The sequence below is a fragment of the Lissotriton helveticus genome, chromosome 7, assembly GCF_964261635.1.
Source record: "Lissotriton helveticus chromosome 7, aLisHel1.1, whole genome shotgun sequence".
NCBI classification, from domain to species: Eukaryota; Metazoa; Chordata; class Amphibia; order Caudata; family Salamandridae; genus Lissotriton; species Lissotriton helveticus.
In genome coordinates, this window is record NC_136068.1 from 1,275,452,640 (window position 1) to 1,275,471,972 (window position 19,333).

The window sequence follows — 19,333 nt, forward strand, 5'->3', positions numbered from 1 at the left end:
CACTGCCAGACACTGACTGCCCTTGTATTTCACTCTTCTGGGTTCCTGCTTTCGTGACGTTTTTCCATCTTTCATATTTGTGTTATTCCTTCTTTTGCTCTTGGGAAATGTTGGAAGAGACCAAATAAGTGCCAGCTGGCCCTAACTACTTGCAACCCCACCGGCTCTTGTTAAGCACTGTATTAGATGTTTTAGTGAATGAGATATGCCAGAGGCAAGCACAAAATGGTTCAATAACTTTAAAGTCATGTCTGGGCTGACAGGGAATGTTATTAGCTTATAAAACGACCTCCTTTAACCCCTCCGACGCTCATGACGAGCTCAGCTCGTCATGAGTTTCGCCTGTCGTACGCTCATGACGAGCTGAGCTCGTCATGAACCGCGGGTTTTCGCAAAAGTCAGCGCACAGCGGGAAAACCCGCAGCGCGCATGGAGTTAAAATAAATTTGATTCAAAGTGTGGCTACCTTTTTTGTCAGACAGTGGCATGGTACGAATATAGAAGGCATTTCAGACGGAAAAAAATTCAAAATGATAAAAAAACAGCTTTACTCGACAGAATGATAAAGATGTGTAGTGGGGATAAAATGAGCAAATGCACTGTGAAAATTCACCTTCTCCTTAAGCCTTATAGGAATAGGAGTCTGTTTTCACAACTTCACAATGTAAGCCTATCAGGCTGCACTTTTCCTTCAGTTGTACACAGGCTCAACATTTTGCACTACAGTTGCTGCAATGCAATCTAACTAGTCCGTCTGGAGATTGTTTCGGAAAGATCTTGATTTTGATAGGCTTCCATAGGGTGCTGCTCATATTATAGCCAGTTGCACCCAGTGATGTATAATTCTATGGACAAATAAAACAAAATGAAGTGTTAAGGGGTCCATAAACAGGAGGGAATTATTCTATGGTTTATGACTTCAATGAATAGTCCTGTGTTGCAGAATCAGCAATTTAAATGTCTGTAGATTCATTAAAGTATACACATTAGCTCTTAATTAGAAGCAACGCCACATCATCTGTTGTTTAACAAGAGGGGACAATGTAACCACCTGCTGAATGCTATAGCCTTGACAGACAGGCCATCCAAGCAATGGCAGTACAGGAAGAAAAAAAAGCATGAAAGCCAGTGGCTGAAGGGGGCTGACCCGAAGTAATTCTCTGTACTTTTGTTTAAAGAATTGAAGACATGACGTTTTCCCAAAAACTAAAGAGGATTATGCCCAGAGCTATAGAAAGTGTTTTGTTAGAATTTACTGCTGAATAACTTGCTATTGTAAATAGCATATGCTATTGATGCAATAGGACAGAGACATGGACCATAGTTTACTAGAGAACTCGGGAGACCAGAAGGGACAGTTCAGTATCAGTCTCACAGATAATTGACAATGTAATGCTTTTTTCAAAAGGGAAAGCTAGTCTTTAAACAAGCCAAATAGTATTTAGGAGTAGGATAGCTTGAGTTTGAGGGATGTTACAACTTGAGAATACACCTTTCAACTGTAGGCATCAATTGCAGGACGTTAGAAAAGCGTTAAATAGATCACTTAAAACCTTATCTGCCTGCCTGCCCGCCCGCCCGCCAAGGCTAGGCTAGGCAACATGCTCGCTATAATGATTCAAAAAAGTATTAGGTCTGCAAATTGCCACTAGTTTTACATGCACACTCTTTCACAAACTTTTATAAGGAGGACCCAAAGTTCTACCAAACACTCTGTACTGGTTCACAAGAATGACTAAATCGGCATTTTCAACAAATAACTTGTGACTAGTGTGTCCAGGATTGGTCTCACCAGTACTGTGGCTCACACAGCGCCAGTAAATCAGACCTCCATTGTGTTATTTCCACTTGGAGCCATTGTTCGTTGTGCCAAAACTGAAGATGTGAGTGGCCAGAATGACAATCTAGTTCAGAGATACTAAGGAGGCAGCCACAAAGCAGTCAACTGTGTACTTCAACAGCGAGGAGTATGGATGCTGAAATGGATTATGGTGTGGTAACCAATAACTAGTGGTTTTGGTTGCCGGGTGACTGCTCTTTACAAGAAATACATAATGCACCAGGCAAAGTAGGATGAAGGGTAGTTGTCAGACAATTTCATGAGTGGCCGATGTATGGGATTGAAAATGAACTCCAATCTTTTTCTATTTTTGTCTCAACAATTACCTACTTTTTTCGCCTTATGCTACCACAATTGCACACCTGCTTTACACCCACTCCCTGGCTCACTCGAAGATTCTAGGCTCGGTTCATCCTTTGTTTCCATGTCTTCAACTCTCGTCATATTTACATTTTCTACCACCTGCTTAAGAATAACAATTATTGGTTCTCTTCCGGACATAATGTCTAAGGGCACCAACATGGGGATTTTCGGATGCAACTGTAGAAGTTTCTCAGAGCCCATCCAGCTCATGCCAGACTTTTGTAATTCCAAAAAAGACTTGAAGCCTCTCCTCTTCAGAAATCAAACACCATACTAACCTGAATTTGGTATTCTTAACGTTTTATTCTGATGTACCTTATCTGAAAGAAACAGGTTAGTATTAGATTCCTTACCTTAGAATATCCCCAGGCGTCAGTCTGGATCCGGAAACTTTTGCGTAGCAGTACCCCTGCGCGTCGGTAGGCGTCGTCTGCAGGCGTCCCCTGCGGCTCCGCGTCCGTCGTCGGCGTCGTGCGCCATGATGACGTCGCTGGAGTATATAGACGCCGCCTCCGCGCGCTGACGTCAGTTCTTCTTTTTTCCGCGCCAGTTAGCGCAGATCCGAAGAGCAGTACTCCGGTCTTTGACCAAAGTTTTTTGTAAACTCTAACTCTTACGGTGCCGGTAGGATGCCCGGTTTCAAGCATTGTGACGGGTGTGACCGCACGATGTCGGTCACCGACCACCATCGACTCTGCCTCCGGTGTCTGGGCGCGGACCACGACGTGGAGTCCTGCGTCGACTGCCGGGCCTTAACGAGTAAGGCTAGACGGGAGCGGTCCCGCAAGCTACTCGAGCTCCGGGTGTCGGCCCCGCGTCGAGAGCGGTCCCGGTCCGGCCGGAGGTCGAGGGAGCGGTCGAAGGAGCGGTCGCGGAGCCGCCACGGGCGCTCCGGAAGTCGTCACCATTCCTCCGGTTCCTCAGGTAAGAAACACAAGAAGTCGGGGCGTCGTCATCGCACCCCCGACTCCCCCTGACGCTCACACGATGCGGCCGGGGGTTCGGGTAGCCCCACCCCCGCGGCTCCGCGTGGGTCGCCGACGCTGCCTGCTCCATACCCGTCGGTCCCTGGGCAAAGCGCGTCGCGCGAGGAGATCTCATGGCCATGAGGGCGCTGTCTCCTCCGACGGGGCCTACGGCGCCTGCGGGCCCGGTGGTCCCGTCCGGGGGCCCGAGCGGTTCGGGTGCTCCTGCCCCGACGCCGTCGGGTGCTCCGGCCCCGACGCCGCCGGCGGCTCCGGCCCCGCTGGGCCCTTCAGGGTCGACGCCGGCTGGTCCTCCGGCCTCTCCGGCGCCGATTCCATCGGGGCAACCCGTGGTGGTGCCGCCTCCGCGCGGCGCCGCGACTCCGACGCCGGTTCCGGCCGGCGTCGGGGCTCCGGCTCCGGGCGGCGCCACCCCCATTTCCTCTCCGACTCCGGACGCGGAGTCGGACCGGCGTCGTCCGACGCAGAGTCTGGCGCCGATGGGGCCCATTCACCCCGAGGAGCCGGTCTACATCGTTGACTCCGAATATGGTGAGGATGTAGATTATGGAGAGGGTTGGGAGGGGTCTGAGGACCCTCTGTCACGCGAGTGTCAGTACGACGTGGACTGGACAGGTGACTTGGGTGATGCCAGTGGTCTGGACGACTCTCCTAACCCTGGTTTTGTCTCGCCTCCTACTGTGGCCTCAGAGGCTGGGGCTGCTTATTCAGTGGTGTTGATGAGGGCTGCCAAGGCCTTGCGCCTTGAGCTCCCCGTCGCAAAGGTGAGGACTAACATACTCACCGAGGTCTTCAAACCGCAGTCATGCCCACAGGAGCCTCTGCTGCCGTTCAACGAGGCCTTGACGGACGTTCTTTTGGGCACGTGGTCCAGGCCCGCTTCAGGTTCGCCTGTTGATAGGAACGTGGCCAGACGCCACCGTCCGTGTCCGGACGACCCCAAGTTCCTGTCCACCCATCCCACCCCTGAGAGTCTGGTGATCCAGGCCTCGACTTCTCAGACCGCATTCCCGTCGGCCCCGCCCGACCGGGAATCAAAGAGGTACGACCAGTATGGCAAGAAGGTCTTTTCGTCCCTGAGCCTGGGACTGCGGTCTTGCAACACCGCATGCCTCTTGGGCCGCTACACCCACTCTCTGTGGGATACGGTCGCGGAGTGTCTGCCGCAATGCCCGCAGGAGGTACGGGACAAGCTCGGCCAGGCTCTGATTGAGGGCCGAGACGCGGCGAGGTATTCCATCAGGTGTGGTCTTGATACGACCGACTCGCTGGGCAGAGCGATGTCCACGACGGTGGTGATTCGTCGCCACGCCTGGCTGAGATCCGCCAACTTTTCTGCGGATGTCCAGAATGCTTTGATGGACATGCCGTTCGATGGCAGTCGCCTGTTTGGCGACAAGGCGGACCACGCGCTGGAGCGCTTCAAGGACTCCAGGGTCACGGCCAAGTCCTTGGGTCTTTCGACCCAGCGCCAGCAAACGGGTTCGTTTCGCTCCTTTCGTGGCCACGGAAGGGGCGGTCCCACACACGCTGCCAGCCACGCACCGCAGAATACTTCTCAACGCGGTGGCGGCCGTGGATTCCGCCGTGGAGGCGGTCGGGGACAGCGGCGAGGTCAGACCACACCTCCCCCCGCAGCGTCAGCCTCCAAATCCTCCTAGTCCGTGCTTTCAGGCCCATGTGACGCCAGTGGGTGGCAGGGTTCGCCATCACCACTCCCGCTGGCGCACTATCACATCGGACAGGTGGGTGCTGCAGCTCGTCCGAAGGGGCTACTCCCTCCCCTTCGAGACCACTCCTCCAGCCATGCCACCGCAGAACCACTGTGTGTCGGGGGACCACTTGACACTTCTGCAGGAGGAAGTTACGGCCCTCTTGGCCAAGGGGGCCATCGAGCGCGTTCCTGGGCCAGAAGTAGGGGTGTGGTTGCTATTCCCACTACTTTCTGGTACCCAAGAAGGACAAGGGGGGCCTGCGTCCTATCTTGGATCTACGGAACGTCAACGGCGTCCTCCGGAAGGAGAAGTTCAAGATGTTGACTTTGGCTCAGGTCTTGGCTGCTCTAGACCCGCAAGACTGGATGGTGGCGTTGGACTTGCAGGATGCGTATTTTCACATCCCCGTCCTGCCGGCCCACCGGCGTTACCTGCGGTTCACGGTAGGCCACGAGCACTTTCAGTTTATCGTGCTCCCATTCGGCCTTACCAGCGCCCCATGGGTGTTCACGAAAGTGATGGCGGTGGTCGCAGCTCATCTGCGCCGGTTAGGGGTTTCAGTCTTCCCCTACCTCGACGACTGGTTGTTGAAGGCGGGCTCGCCCCAGACAGTCGTCCACCACCTTCAGATGACGGCAGACCTCCTGCACGAGCTGGGGTTTTCCATCAATGTGCCGAAATCACACCTGTGTCCCTCTCAAAAGCTCCTTTTCATCGGAGCGGTTCTCGACTCGGCGCAGTTTCGGGTTTATCTTCCGGAACGGCGGGTCCGGGATATACAGGCTTTGATTCCCATCTTTCAGCCGTTATCCCGGGTTTCGGTCAGGTTGACGCTGCGGCTGCTGGGGCTGATGGCTTCCTGCATCCTTCTGGTGCATCACGCCCGGTGGCGGATGCGGGCTCTGCAGTGGGACCTGAAGTTTCAGTGGGCCCAGCATCAAGGCAACCTATCCGACCATGTCCTGATCTCGGAGGGCACTGCGAGACAGTTGCAGTGGTGGCTTACGGACCGCGATTGGGTCAGAGGCAGATCCCTCTCCCTTCCCCAACCGGAGCACGTAGTTGTGACGGACGCGTCCCTCCAGGGCTGGGGTGGCCACTTGGGAGAGGCGGAGATCAGAGGCCTCTGGTCTCCGGCGGAGTCCCCGCTCCATATCAACATGTTGGAGCTGCGGGCGATTCGCCTAGCACTGAAGGCATTCCTCCCCTTTGTCAACGGGAGTGTAGTGCAGGTGTTCACGGACAACACCACCGCCATGTGGTACTGCAACAAGCAGGGCGGAGTGGGGTCGTGGACCCTTTGCCAGGAGGCTCTGCGTCTCTGGCAATGGCTGGAACGTCAGGGCGTGACTCTGACGGTTCAACACCTGGCAGGTTCTCTGAACGCCAGAGCGGACGAACTCAGCCGTCGGTGCTCGGTGGATCACGAATGGCGTCTGAACTCGGACGTGGCGAAAGGCCTCTTTCTGCAATGGGGAGAGCCTTGGTTAGATCTATTCGCCACAGAAGAGAACGCGCAATGTCATCAGTTCTACGCGTTGGAGTTTCCAAGACGGCACTCGCACGGCGACGCCTTTCGGCGCAAGTGGAGTTGCGGTCTGTTGTACGCCTTTCCGCCTATACCACTTCTGCCCAGAGTGCTGAAGAAGATCAGGCGCGACCGGGCCCAAGTTATCCTTGTGGCTCCGGACTGGGCTCGAAGGTACTGGTATCCCGAGCTACTCAGCATGTCAGTCGGTCCCTCGATCCGCCTGCCCCTTCAGGAGGACCTTCTGTCGCAGCAGCAGGGGACGGTCCTCCACCCGAACCTGTCCAGTCTCCACCTCCATGCGTGGAGATTGAGCGGCGACAGTTGAGGCCATTTGACTTGCCTCCTGAAGTCTGTGATGTGATTCTGGCAGCCAGGCGTCCCTCCACAAAGTCGGTATACGCCTGCCGGTGGAACAGATTTGTGGCATGGTGCACAGCAAAGGCTGTGGATCCCCTTTCTGCCCCTCTCTCCGAGGTTCTCCTCTTTCTTCTCTCTCTTGCCCAGCAGGGCTCTGCTCTGGGCACTATCAAGGGCTACCTTTCTGCCCTTTCCGCCTTCTTAAGGCTACCTGATCAGCCATCTTTGTTCAAGTCCCCTATTGTAACGAGATTCTTGAAGGGCATCACGCACATGTATCCACCTGTTCCGTTCGTGATGCCTCAGTGGGACTTGAACCTGGTTCTGACTTTCTTGATGTGCGCTCCCTTTGAGCCGCTTCATTCCTGTCCTCTCCGTCTCCTGACTTTAAAGACGGCCTTCCTGGTTGCCATCACCTCTGCCAGGAGAGTGAGTGAGCTCCAGGCTCTTTCTGTCAAACCTCCTTTCATGTCCATTCATCCAGACAAGGTGGTTCTGAGGACTAGACCTTCTTTCCTGCCCAAAGTAGTTTCTGCTTTTCACATCGGGCAGTCCATCACCTTACCCTCCTTCTTCCCGCCTCCGCATCCTTCAAAAGATGAAGAGCGGCTCCATCGTCTGGACCCAAAACGTGCGCTTTCATTTTATATGGATCGCACACGCCAGTTCCGGGTGGATGACCAACTGTTTGTTGGCTACGTGGGTGAGAAGAAGGGAAGGGCGGTACAGAAACGGACCATCTCTCGGTGGGTCGTCCTGTGCATCAAGGCGTGCTACTCTTTGGCTCGGAAGGAGCCTCCTGTTGGGCTGAGAGCCCATTCCACTCGGGCCACGGCAGCTACTACTGCCCTGGGCCGGGGAGTCCCTTTGCAGGACATTTGCCAGGCGGCTACGTGGGCCTCGCTGCACACCTTTGCGAGGCACTACTGCCTGGACAGTCAAGTCCGGAGGGATGGCTTCTTTGGCCGTTCGGTCCTCCAGGACTTTCTGGTGTAGGATTGTATTGGTTCGCAGACCCACCACCGGGGTTGGTATTGCTGGGGTATCTATTCTAAGGTAAGGAATCTAATACTAACCTGTTTCTTTCAGATGAACAGGTTACTTACCTTCGGTAACGATATATCTGTAAGAAACAGTAGTTAGTATTAGATTCCTTACCGCCCCACCCATCCTCCCCGTTCTGCGAACTGATACCTAGGGTTAAGGACATCCCTTTTCAGGGCCCTAGTTTCAATTGGCACCAGTGTTGGTTCTCACATGGCTCTGCGTGTTCTGGCGCGGAAAAGCTGTGTGCAAAGAACTGACGTCAGCGCGCGGAGGCGGCGTCTATATACTCCAGTGACGTCATCACGGCGCCGACGACAGACGCGGAGCCGCAGGGGACGCCTGCAGACGACGCCTACCGACGTGCAGGGGTACTGCTACGCAAAAGTTTCCGGATCCAGACTGACGCCTGGGGATATTCTAAGGTAAGGAATCTAATACTAACTACTGTTTCTTACAGATATATCGTTACCGAAGGTAAGTAACTTGTTCTTTTAGCTCAAGGCTGGGTAGCGCATGCACTGCTCTGCGAGGCATGCTGTATTATTAAAGTGTGGACTTGAAGCTACGCCCACTCTCCACCCATATTTTCATTGGCTTGTGTCTTTGCCCTTTGTAAATGCTGGCGTCCGATTCAGTAATCGGCTTGTTAGTCCCTCTTTAGTACCACTTTGTTTTCATTTGTAACCTCCCATGAGGACTAGCCCTTTTACTTCTGTTACACAGACTGTGTTATTTAGTCTGTAAGCACTATTTCCTTTAGTGAGTTTTGTCCTACTGCAGGCACGAAGTGCTTTGCAGCAACATTCAGTACACCATGCACGCTTTCACTTTCCAAGCAGCCGGGGACAATGGTGGCTGCTTCTTTGCAATGCAATATGTCTTGCATTTAGGAAAGTCTCAACTATTGGCATTGTAAATGACCATAGCTTAAAACTCTCGCAAATGCAAGACCTATTGCTTTGCAAATTATTTTGTTTGGGTGGTTTCCAATTGCCCCAGGCTGCACTTGAACTAAATAGAAGCCACGCTCCTTTCTTCTTTAGGCGAGCCGCGTCTAAAGAAAGGGGCGAGGCTGCCATTAAAATGAAAGTGCTGTTTGTGGCGCTTTTACAAAAAAACATTTGATTTTTGGTGAAAACACCCCACTTTAATGGCGGCCACGGCCCTTTTTAGACACTGCTCTTCTAAAGAAAGGGTTGTGACCTCTATTAAGTGGAAGTGCATCATGGGGCACTTGAAAACGTAAAAAATGTGCAATTAAATAGGTTTCGCATTTGCAAGAATTTAAGCGATTGACTTTTACAATGCCAATAGCTCAACGTTTTGAAAATGCGAAACCTATTGTATTGCAAATGCTTGTGTTATATTGTTACCCTTAGTTGCTGTACAATGTTCCGTTGCCCAGATGGCTGGTTCTGTGCTACAAAACAGCACAAATAAATTATTGTTCCTGAATCTCACTTTCCTATCTGTTACTCTGTCCACTGATAGATAAAAACTAGCCCTCTTTAGAATTTTTAAATTTTCTTACCCTGGAGGGTTGGCAACCAGAGTGCAGACAATGGATCAAGCAATACTCAACCCAGTTAACCAGCATTAAGGTCAGTAGGCAGCCTCAACCCCAGAATATCAACATCTGTATTTCTGGCTCTACAGTGTATTCATGTAATCATATGATCCCCAGGTGCTGTTGCACTTTGGTACAATAAATTATCTCTTTTCACCCACTTGTAATTAAAGGCAACATTGTTTCTGTACAAGTTTTTTTATTTATGAGCTACAGAGATTTAAACGGAGGATAAAGTTTAATCTTTCACACGCATGTCCCCAAAGGTTTACAAATCACTAATGGGCTTGTGCGGCCAGTACGGATACTTCTCCTTGTCGACCTTTGTCTCTGGGAAGACTATGTTCAGGTCCTCAATCGTCATCTGGTCAAACGGAATCATGTTTTTGAATTGCTCCAGCTGAGGGGAGAATAGGAAAACCATGGGCAATACAATTAATTAGGTGTCCAGAATCACCAAGCAAAGACTAATAAGTCAGAAGAAACAGCAGTTCATAAACAGGAGCAGGGCGAGTGACTGTAACCTACCTCCTTTTCATATTGAGAAACACGAGCCTTAGAAGCTTGCACATACTCAGTCGCGTTCTTGTTCTGGAAGAGAGGAATGCGAGAGAACATTCAGCAAAGTATCATCAGTGGTGTAATTGAAGGAAGAAAATAAATCACGTGGGCCTAGCCATCTGAAGACTGGTATATCACAATTCTAGACCAGCCCTACAAGGAACTTGCGACTAAGTTTACTAATATTTACAAGAATCTATGAGAAAGAGCTGACAAGACAAACCAAAGACTGGCCAGATAAGAGGCCCAGTCTACCTCGCTTTAAATCAGTTTTCCTGCTGAATACATTTCCCTGATCAAAAGTCTCAAACAACTTTCAAACAGCTCCACTGTTGGATGATGTCTATTAGCAACACCTTCCCTCCTTCATTACCTCATTGAATTATTCCTTTCAACTGATTTTTCGCTGGCTGACCACATACTGTTTGTCCCCAAAAACATGGAAGTTTTGAGATCATTTCAGTGTGCCAGTTGGCATTGCTCTGGAAAGTATTGTGCGCAGATCCCAACAGTAAACTGCTGAATGTCTCCTGAAAATTTCAGATCTTCCTGCGGTTACACTTCTTAATATGGTTTTGTTATGTGGGGGTGAGTTGGTTGGTATGTTCCCTCATGTCTATCTGCAATATTTCAAAAGACCCCAGAGCACAAGCAGGTCATTGAAAGTGCACCTGCTCAGTGTTCATTCAAACAGTAGCAACAACATGCATACATTTCTTTAACAAAAGACACTACTGCAATGGCTGAGTGCCAGTGCTCAACGTTTTGCATTTTGTTGCCGATCAAATTTTAAGAGGCCTCCGCATTCCAAGTTAAACTTACACCCCATGTTTGCGAGGCCAAGTAAGGTTATTGTATTCGCCTAACTTCTGACAGTAAAAAAAACCAGAGTACAACTGTTTGGGGAAGAACAATCTGTGTCATCATGGCCATGACAACTAATTTACTCTTTAGCAAGACCATCCTTAATGGCAGACACCATTTCAAGCTCACTAGGTATATGTGGCATTGGCATGCTATGTGGGTATGTTCTCAAGAAATGGAGCGTAAATAGGGGGTACAATTTGAGTTATATGCTAGTGCAATAAACTGACCTAACTAGCCGTTGTTGTCACAATTACCTGCTGCTCTAACAATCCTCTATTGCTGGGCCATGTCAATAGCTGAAGTACAGTGTTACAACTGGGTGATTCTAGTAATCGTGGAATGGACCCACACCAATGGAGTCAAATGGTGCACCCACTCCTGCAAATAGATCCCTTACAGGCAAGCACTGCTGAATTGAATCAATACTAGGCCATTTACATTTTTGAAATTCGACCTCCGAGATTACATCTCTAGATTACAGGGGTGCATTGCTCTAGTCAGAGTACCTCGAACTGTGCAAAAAAGGTACGGTGGAAAGAGCCAGTGAAAACTGAAGAGAATAAGACATGTAATGAAAGAAGGAAAGAATAGAAGATGGAAAGACAAAGAACTGACAGAGGGGAAATAAGGATGCTGAACAATGTGGCTGACAGGAGGGAATGGCAGCGATGAGGGAGTGACGGTGGGAGAAGAATGGGGAGAAACCAGGCCAGACGGAGAATAAGAGCGGGAGGGCAGCGGGAATAATGAAGAATGACTGGAGAATGATAGAGAAATGGATAGAGGACAAGATGGACAGAGTTTGTGAGAAAGGGTGATGGGGAGCAGGGACAGCGGTAGGATATTACTGACGAAACTGAGAAGCAAAGAAGAAAAAAAAGAGTCAGCATACTGAGACAGAGGGAGATATGCAGAGAGAGCAGTGGGTGGTGGGTAGGCATAAGGAAAGAATGAGGCAGAAGCAGAAAGTAATAAAAGATCAATGGTAAGGCTAAACAACTGACCTATGGAAGGGATATGCAGGAGTGAGAATAAGGCAAGAGGATAAGATGCAGAAAATGATTTATGAGAGTGAGAAAAAGAAGGCAAGTGGAGGCTGAGAAATGCAAAAGGCTGGAGAAGAGGAAAAGGATTGATATTTAAGAGGAGACCTTGAAAAACAAATAGGAAGGTAGCAAGAGGTGGAGGATGCATAAAAGGAATAGGCAGGTATGCACAATGTACGGAGAATACACACAATAGGGTGTAGCAAGTAAGTCAAAATGTTAACATAAATGTGCAACCTTTGAACTTAAGTCCACGTGAGTCGTTCGGTATTGGACCTGGAATAACAGCACTGGGGCATGGGACAACTGCATCAAATATTACTGAGTGTAGGAATCTTGCATATTGTACCAGAGATAAATCAACCACCAAGTCATACCTACAGGACTTTCCTCAGTAAAAAGACTGGAATTAAGAGTTCACAAGCAGGAATCATTGCAGAAACCCAGACTGCCCCACGTTATTGCCCAGTCCGTATAGGGACTACAGCGGGATTACCTTAGACGTCCAAGATAATACAGGGACCCGGTGGTACCAATGGCAGATACACGTGAAACCAATACTGCTATCACTGGGTATAATATGGACACTTAATAACTATGAGCCCCTTATACTAAGAGGCCTTACTATACAAAGCTGAGTAATCCTACATAACAAAAGGTAAACTTCCCATAGAACCAGGATTACACAGAGACCGGTTATAAAGTTTGTCAGTATACAGTTATCAGTTATATGTGAAGAGCACAAAGTAGTCAAGCAAAACGTTTAAACATGCTTACAGATTCTGCTTCTTGAGCATTGATCTTAGCGGTCTGAGTATCAACAGGCTCTGGAATTGTCAATGCACTGAACTGCAAAACAGAATTAAAAAAAGAGAAGATTAGGCATGATTCAGAAATAACCAAGCTGCAAAAACAAAATGAAACCATTTGGGGATATTCAGGGGCTCTGCACTTCCAATCAGCCTTTCTTCTCATGAATAATACAGGATTTGAAAGATTAAGAAAAAGAATAAAGAAAAATAAAATTATCAGCCGACGTGTCAGATTTGTAAAGAGATGGATTTGCATGCTCCCACCCCACTCTTGAAGCCTCAGTGTATGCAAGAGGGTGAAAATGTCTACCCCTGCTGTGTTTGCACAAAGGCTGCTTGCTATCGCTGCAAAAGTACCAAAGTCGGAGTGAGCAATCTGTGCAACCAGGGAGGCCCAGACTTGTTTGAAGCCTTGTGAGCCACTTCTTGGGCGAGTGCAAGTCAAAAGAGCAGGGTGTGCACTATGTTCAGAGGATCACTCAGACCAGTTGATTACTCCAGAGCTGGGACGTGAACAAGCGGAGTATATTTAGGCACAGGAGGTAAGGAGATGAACATCTCAATAAAGGAGAGGGGATGTAGTAGCATACCAAGAGAGTGGAAAGGGTGTGTGCAATAAACAAACTCTTTATGTAATCTCTGCATGCAAAAAGAGCTAAAGCCTTTACTTTATGCTTACGTAGTGGCACAATTTCACCTCTCCAATCTCATTTCCTGTGCAGTTGGCCGTCCTAACTTAACTAAATCATCTGTAAAGGACCGCACATTCTAGCTACAATAATACATTTTCTTCTCCAGGACACTGCCCTACCCCTTAGTCACCTTCTGCTCTTACCTTTGCACTGCCTGACTCTCCTGTCCCGCCTCACACCTGCTTCATCTTGTCTTTTTGGATATTTCTAAATTAGTTTCACTTCTTCTGAGAAGCATTAAACTTGACTGCTGTTGGGTTACATCAAATAGTGCAACTACAGTAGGGTGGCCTTTACTCGGACCTTAGGCAAAACCAAAAAATGTAGGATCGGTCACAGGCTCTCACAGGAACGATGATCAGTGGGGGCAATTTAAACAAGCATTGGCATAGTCAACAGGTCACGCCTTTGGGACCTTATCAGTGTTTAGTTATCCAGCACAATATCCTTGGTGCAACATCAACTGCTAAACACTTATTAGGGCTTAAACTAGCGTAAATGCGATACCTATTTCATTGCAAATGCTTGTTTAAAATCATGAAGAAACAGAGTAGGGTGGCCAGGGACCACCCCCGCATATTTTCTTGCGTCACTGAAGAAAATATCATGCAAAGATCTGAGATCTTGGAACGGAACCACAAAGAGATAAAAGGTGTCGGTCATGCACCAGAAGATAAACTGTACAAACTGACTCCGCCTACTGATGCTTTAGAAGTGAGAATGGCCCAAGTCTGGCTGGAGGTCTCTGAGAATGCACAGGAGGTCAAAGCCTTTGCAAAACAAGCAGCTGAGAGAGGATGACGAGAAGTTAGAATTACACTCTAGAAAGAACAATTTAAGAATCCTGAATGTCCCGAAGGGGGTGGAAGGGCCCGATTTTAAAGCTTTGATCATAAAAATCCTGAAGGTGGGTTTTTTCAATAATAGGCCAGACCCTAATCTAGTGACCGACACCCAGAGGATACGTGGGAATACAGTTTAGGCAGAATCCCAATTGAAAAACACTGAAAAAGATCTCGGTGAATTTCCAGTCCTATGCATTGAAGCAGCAGATCCTTTCATGCGCCCTAAAGGCCAATTCCCTGTTATGTGAGAACTTCCTGTATCAGATCAGGTCTGATATTGAAAGGATTACTGCCCAGAAGCAGCGTGAACTGGGTAGGTAAATGGAGGAGCTAAAGGGCCTAGGAGTTTCGGTCCAGTTTAAATCCCCGGCCAAGCTGAGAGCCATGTGGCAGAATGAGATGCATAACCTCAGGGGAGGGGATGAGGCTGATTAACTGATCAAGAATGTTAAGCACGCAGGAAACTCCAAAAGCTAATAGGCTAGACAAGTAGGGGGAAAGACATAGGTGTTGCGTCGGAATAGCTAGCTAGAGAAAGGGTGCTTATTTGGGTCTTTACTTTTTGTGTTTTCTTATTCATTTAGGGAGGGCGGTGGATTAGTTTGTGACTGGCAGGCACATATGGGGGGGGGGGTGAGCAACCTAATGGGGAGCATTATGGTAAAAGAAAAAAATCCTCAAAATTAACTGCGCCTCCTTAGAAAATAGCAGTGATAGAAGGACTGCACTTCAAACCAGATTAAGTATAAAATTAATGACGTCTTAATAAAGAGGATTACATGGAATTTCAATGGGTTAAGTGCCACGAAAAAGCAGCAAATGATGCAGGAGTTCTTGAATGGAACGAGGGTGCAGGTGATATTACAAGAAACCCAATTAAACAAGGGGAGAAACGCTAGCCTTTGTCCCGACGAGCGCAGGAACAACAGAGCACATGGCTGGCAGCACACATGACCAAAAAACACTGCACGAGCACATGTGGGTCCATTAATAAACGGATGGTGGTGCTTATAAATTACTCAGCCACCGCACTGTTTTATTAGGGATAGTGTAAAGAGTTGGAAAACATTTTACAGGCTAGGTACACTGCCTTTTAATTAAGGTCAGTTGATATGTGCATTCAAGGACACATTCACAAGATTGTTGACGCGTTGTCACTTTCTCGACAGTAGGTGCCACTTAAACCTGCAATAACATTTCCAGTTGGTGTCGGTTGTGCATAGTGTTTTCTTGCTGCAAACGTCCTCGCTGGTATGAAGAATGTGTTCCTTCTTTTCTGGTTCCTATTAGGTTGTTTAATGTTTGATAACCAGAACTTATTTCGCGCTCTTTTATAAAGCGTACTGGGGCAACTCAACGCTGTATGAAACTGCAGGATAAATAAAATAATTACTGCGCTCGGGTTCTAATACAGCCGCCAAAATTCACTTATTCTTTGCAATGTGCCGTTTTGGTTTTAGGGGGGGGGACTGTGCGTCCGTGGACTGTTGCGCGAACCACAGAGGAATGGGGCGAGTCTACCTTCAAACACAGAACATGTTAAATTAGGACACGGGTTAAGCCGGGGAGGGAAACATGGGAAAGCTTACACTACAGTAAAGCGCTCTTCAAACTTGTTAACAATTCATAAAGCATGTTGTCTACACTATTTCCGACATCACATTGACAGACAATTTCCCATAAAAAAGTGCCTCTAGAACCCAGTGTCGTAAAAGATTACGAGACGTTTACATATTCCTTTCCCAATAACAAAATGTATTGAAAAACTATGGCATCAACTTTTAACCAAGACAGCAGCATTAACTACACAAGACCCCCAGAAAAGCAACATTTCCGCATAACACGGAAAGAAAACAAAACTCATACAAAACATTTGGGAAATTGGCGAATTGGCAGATTTCTCTTAGTTCGGTCTCCGCAAAGCTTTTTTCCGCGAAGGACTCGGGAATAAATTAACGGATTAAACCGATGTCGGCAAGATTCCAGCCCTAGGCCATAAATGAAACTCTCTTCCATCAGCCATGTTTCTATCCATGTGATCTTTGATAAACAGCGGCGGTAACAACGACGGAAAGGGACCGGTCGGTCTAACAGTGGATATATAATAAGGGGACAGGGTTATAACAGCTGTCAACACCCAAAGTGTGCAGGCAATAACAGTATAAGGGCCCAGACCCCAACCTCAGATAGGCAAACACCGTCTGTGCCAGTCTGTTAAAGGACCGTTCTCTGCGCTTTAATAATAAGCTCAATAAGCTTGGACCTTAGACAAACAAGGGTCACTGCCTGCATTCCACCTTCTGATTCCAGGGCCATGCTCTGCCTTCTAAGTGGGTGCTAAATAAATAATACATCTTTCGGAAGGTGCTTGTCTTTTGTAAACTGATTTTGTGAGCTGGTTGCCTGGAGGCCAGACTACCTTAATGACGGAGCTATTTAGAAAAGCTAAACCACACTGCACATTTACCCCATTGGAGGGAACGCCGTCCTGCTCTGCAATCAGCGCAGTTTATGGTGAATGAGGAATTAATGCAGTATAATCCTAATGCCTCTAGAAGCTGCATCAGAGAAGATTCCGCGGTGCAAGGCACGCAGATCCCCGTGACTGGATACTGAGCCTCTGACGTGATGTTCACAGGGCCCTTGGTAGGCTGAGGTAATGTTGGGTTCGAGAAACCGGGTTCACTCTCCTGCCTTCCCAGCGCTACCTAATTGTGGGCTATGAAGTGATAGCATCGCAATGCAAGCAGCCTGTCAAACAAGAATAAGCCCGCGAGTGGTGAGAGCGAGCCCCAGGCAATCTGTTTTTAATTATCGCGCCTGCGCCTGGGCATGATAATTTAAAACAGATGGTGCCCGTGCTCGTAACCGCAAGCCTTAGGCCATGGCCGGTTACATTGGCTAGGAAAGGCGGGACATGCACCTGCCTTTACCCAATTGCGTGCTGGCTTTTAAGGAAGACGCACGCGCTGCCAAAGGCTCGACCTAAAAAGGGGGTAATGAATATGCTACTTACCAGTATGCATCTGTTCTTGGCATGTAGGGCTGCTAACATTCATATCTGTTGCATTAGATCGCCGCCTAGTGTTGGGTCCGGATGATCGCACATTGTTGTCCTGGAAGAGTCTTCGAAGTATCCTGAGATAGGTGGCTCCCCCCCTGGACTACAGTGCGCATGGGCATCGGCTCCATCCCCAGATTGTTTTTAGCCATTGTGGCAGAGATGGAGTGTAAAGGATGTCCATGCTAATGATTGAATGCAAGAGTATGTCTGCAGCTGCGACAGGCACCGGGGAGGAGGGTGGGCGATATGAATGTTAGCAGCCCTACATGCCAAGAACAGATGCATACTGGTAAGTAGCATATTCAGTTCGAGGCATGTGGGCTGCTAAATTCATATCTGTTGCATTGAATACATAGCAGTCCCTCCATTAGCGGCGGTTGCCCGTGCCAGCTGCAGAAACCTGAAAAAGTGTCTTGAGAACAGCCTGCCCAACAGCTGCCTGCTGTTTGGAATGCACATCAACACAGTAGTGTTTTGTAAAGGTATGTGGTGTAACCCATGTGGCTGCTCTACAAATGTCCTCTAAAGGAATGTTCCCCAGGAAAGCCATGGATGCCCCCAATTTGCGTGTGGAGTGCGCCCTTGGGGGTATTGTTAAGGTGCATTTAGCCTTTTGATAGCAGATCTGGATGCACTTAACAATCCATCTGGCTATTCCTGCTTTGGAAATAGGGTTGCCCTTGTGCTGTGGCGAGAAGGCAACAAAAAGTTGTTTTGTTTTTCTAAAGGGTTGTGTCCTGTCAATATAGTACATCAACGCCCTTCTAACATCCAAAGTATGGAGCATTCTTTCCGCCACCGTTTGTGGGTTTTGGAAGAATGCAGGCAAGTCAATAGTTTGGTTGAGATGAAACTGTGACACCACCTTCGGAAGGAATTTAGGGTTAGTACGTAGTACCACCCTATTTGGATGAATTTGTATGAATGGCTCTTGTATTGTGAGCGCTTGCAGCTCACTAACACGTCTCAGTGACGTAATAGCAATAAGGAAAGCCACTTTCCATGTTAGGAACTGGAGTTCACATGAGTGTAGTGGCTCAAAAGGTGGTCCCATCAGCCTGGTGAGGACCACATTGAGGTTCCACACCGGAGCTGGCGGTGTCCTTGGGGGAATGACTCGTTTCAGACCTTCCAGGAAAGCCTTAATGGCAGGCACTCTGAAGACAGAGAGATGTTGCCGGTTCTGAAGGTAAGCTGCTATGGCGGATAGATGTATCCGAATGGAAGTGTAGGCTAGATTGCACTTGTAAAGATGTAACAGATAGCAAATGATGTTAGGGATAGATGCATCTAGCGGGTTTATGTTATTGGCTGTACAGTGAAGAACAAAACACTTCCATTTAGCAGCATAGCATGCTCTGGTAGTCGGCTTCCTTGCCTCCTTGATGATGTCCATGCATTCTGGAGGTAGGTGAAGGTAGCCAAACTCTAGGACTTCAGGAGCCAGATCGCCAGGTTGAGCTGTTGCGGATCTGGATGCTGAATGTCTCCATGGTTCTGCGTCAAAAGCCTGGGCGTTAGGCGCAGCCTTTGATGCGGCACCACCGAGAGCTCCAGAAACGTGGTGTACCATGCTTGGCGTGCCCACGTTGGAGCAACTAGGATGAGCGTCATCGAGTGCTGCTTTAGTTTTCTTGCCACCAGCGGTATCAGAGGGGCTGGTGGAAAAGCGTACGCAAATTTGCCTGACCAGTTCATCCATATCGCATTCCCCTGCGATTGTGGGTGAGGGAACCTGGCGGCAAAGTGTTGGCATTTTGCGTTTTCGTTTGTGGCAAACAGGTCTATCTCCGGATGACCCCACTGCTGGAAGTACGGGCGGAGTACTGATGGGTGTAACTCCCACTCGTGCATTTGATGGCTGTATCTGCTGAGCAGATCCGCCATCTGATTGTCCTTGCCCGGGAGGTGTTCTGCCATGAGGAAAATGTTCCTCTGAATGGCCCACTTCCACATGCTCTGAGCCAGATGAGACAGCTGTGGCGAGGGGGTGCCTCCCTGCTTTTGAATGTAGTACATCGCTGTCATGTTGTCCGTCCG

General features: G+C 48.7%; 1 protein-coding gene across 2 annotated transcripts in view; it reads right to left on the reverse strand.

Moving 5' to 3' along the window:
- Positions 1-9,585: 9,585 nt before the first annotated feature.
- The window catches only part of ATP5PD (ATP synthase peripheral stalk subunit d), a 52,597-nt gene continuing 42,849 nt past the window's right edge, over positions 9,586-19,333 (reverse strand). For both annotated transcript variants that reach the window (XM_078654487.1, XM_078654488.1), the window contains exons 4-6: positions 12,658-12,729; positions 9,935-9,997; positions 9,586-9,806 (exon numbers count right to left, since the gene is read on the reverse strand). In XM_078654487.1, the coding sequence (XP_078510613.1) occupies positions 9,675-9,806; positions 9,935-9,997; positions 12,658-12,729 (267 nt within the window). In that variant the 3' untranslated portion in view covers positions 9,586-9,674. The remainder of the gene's footprint in view (positions 9,807-9,934; positions 9,998-12,657; positions 12,730-19,333) is intronic.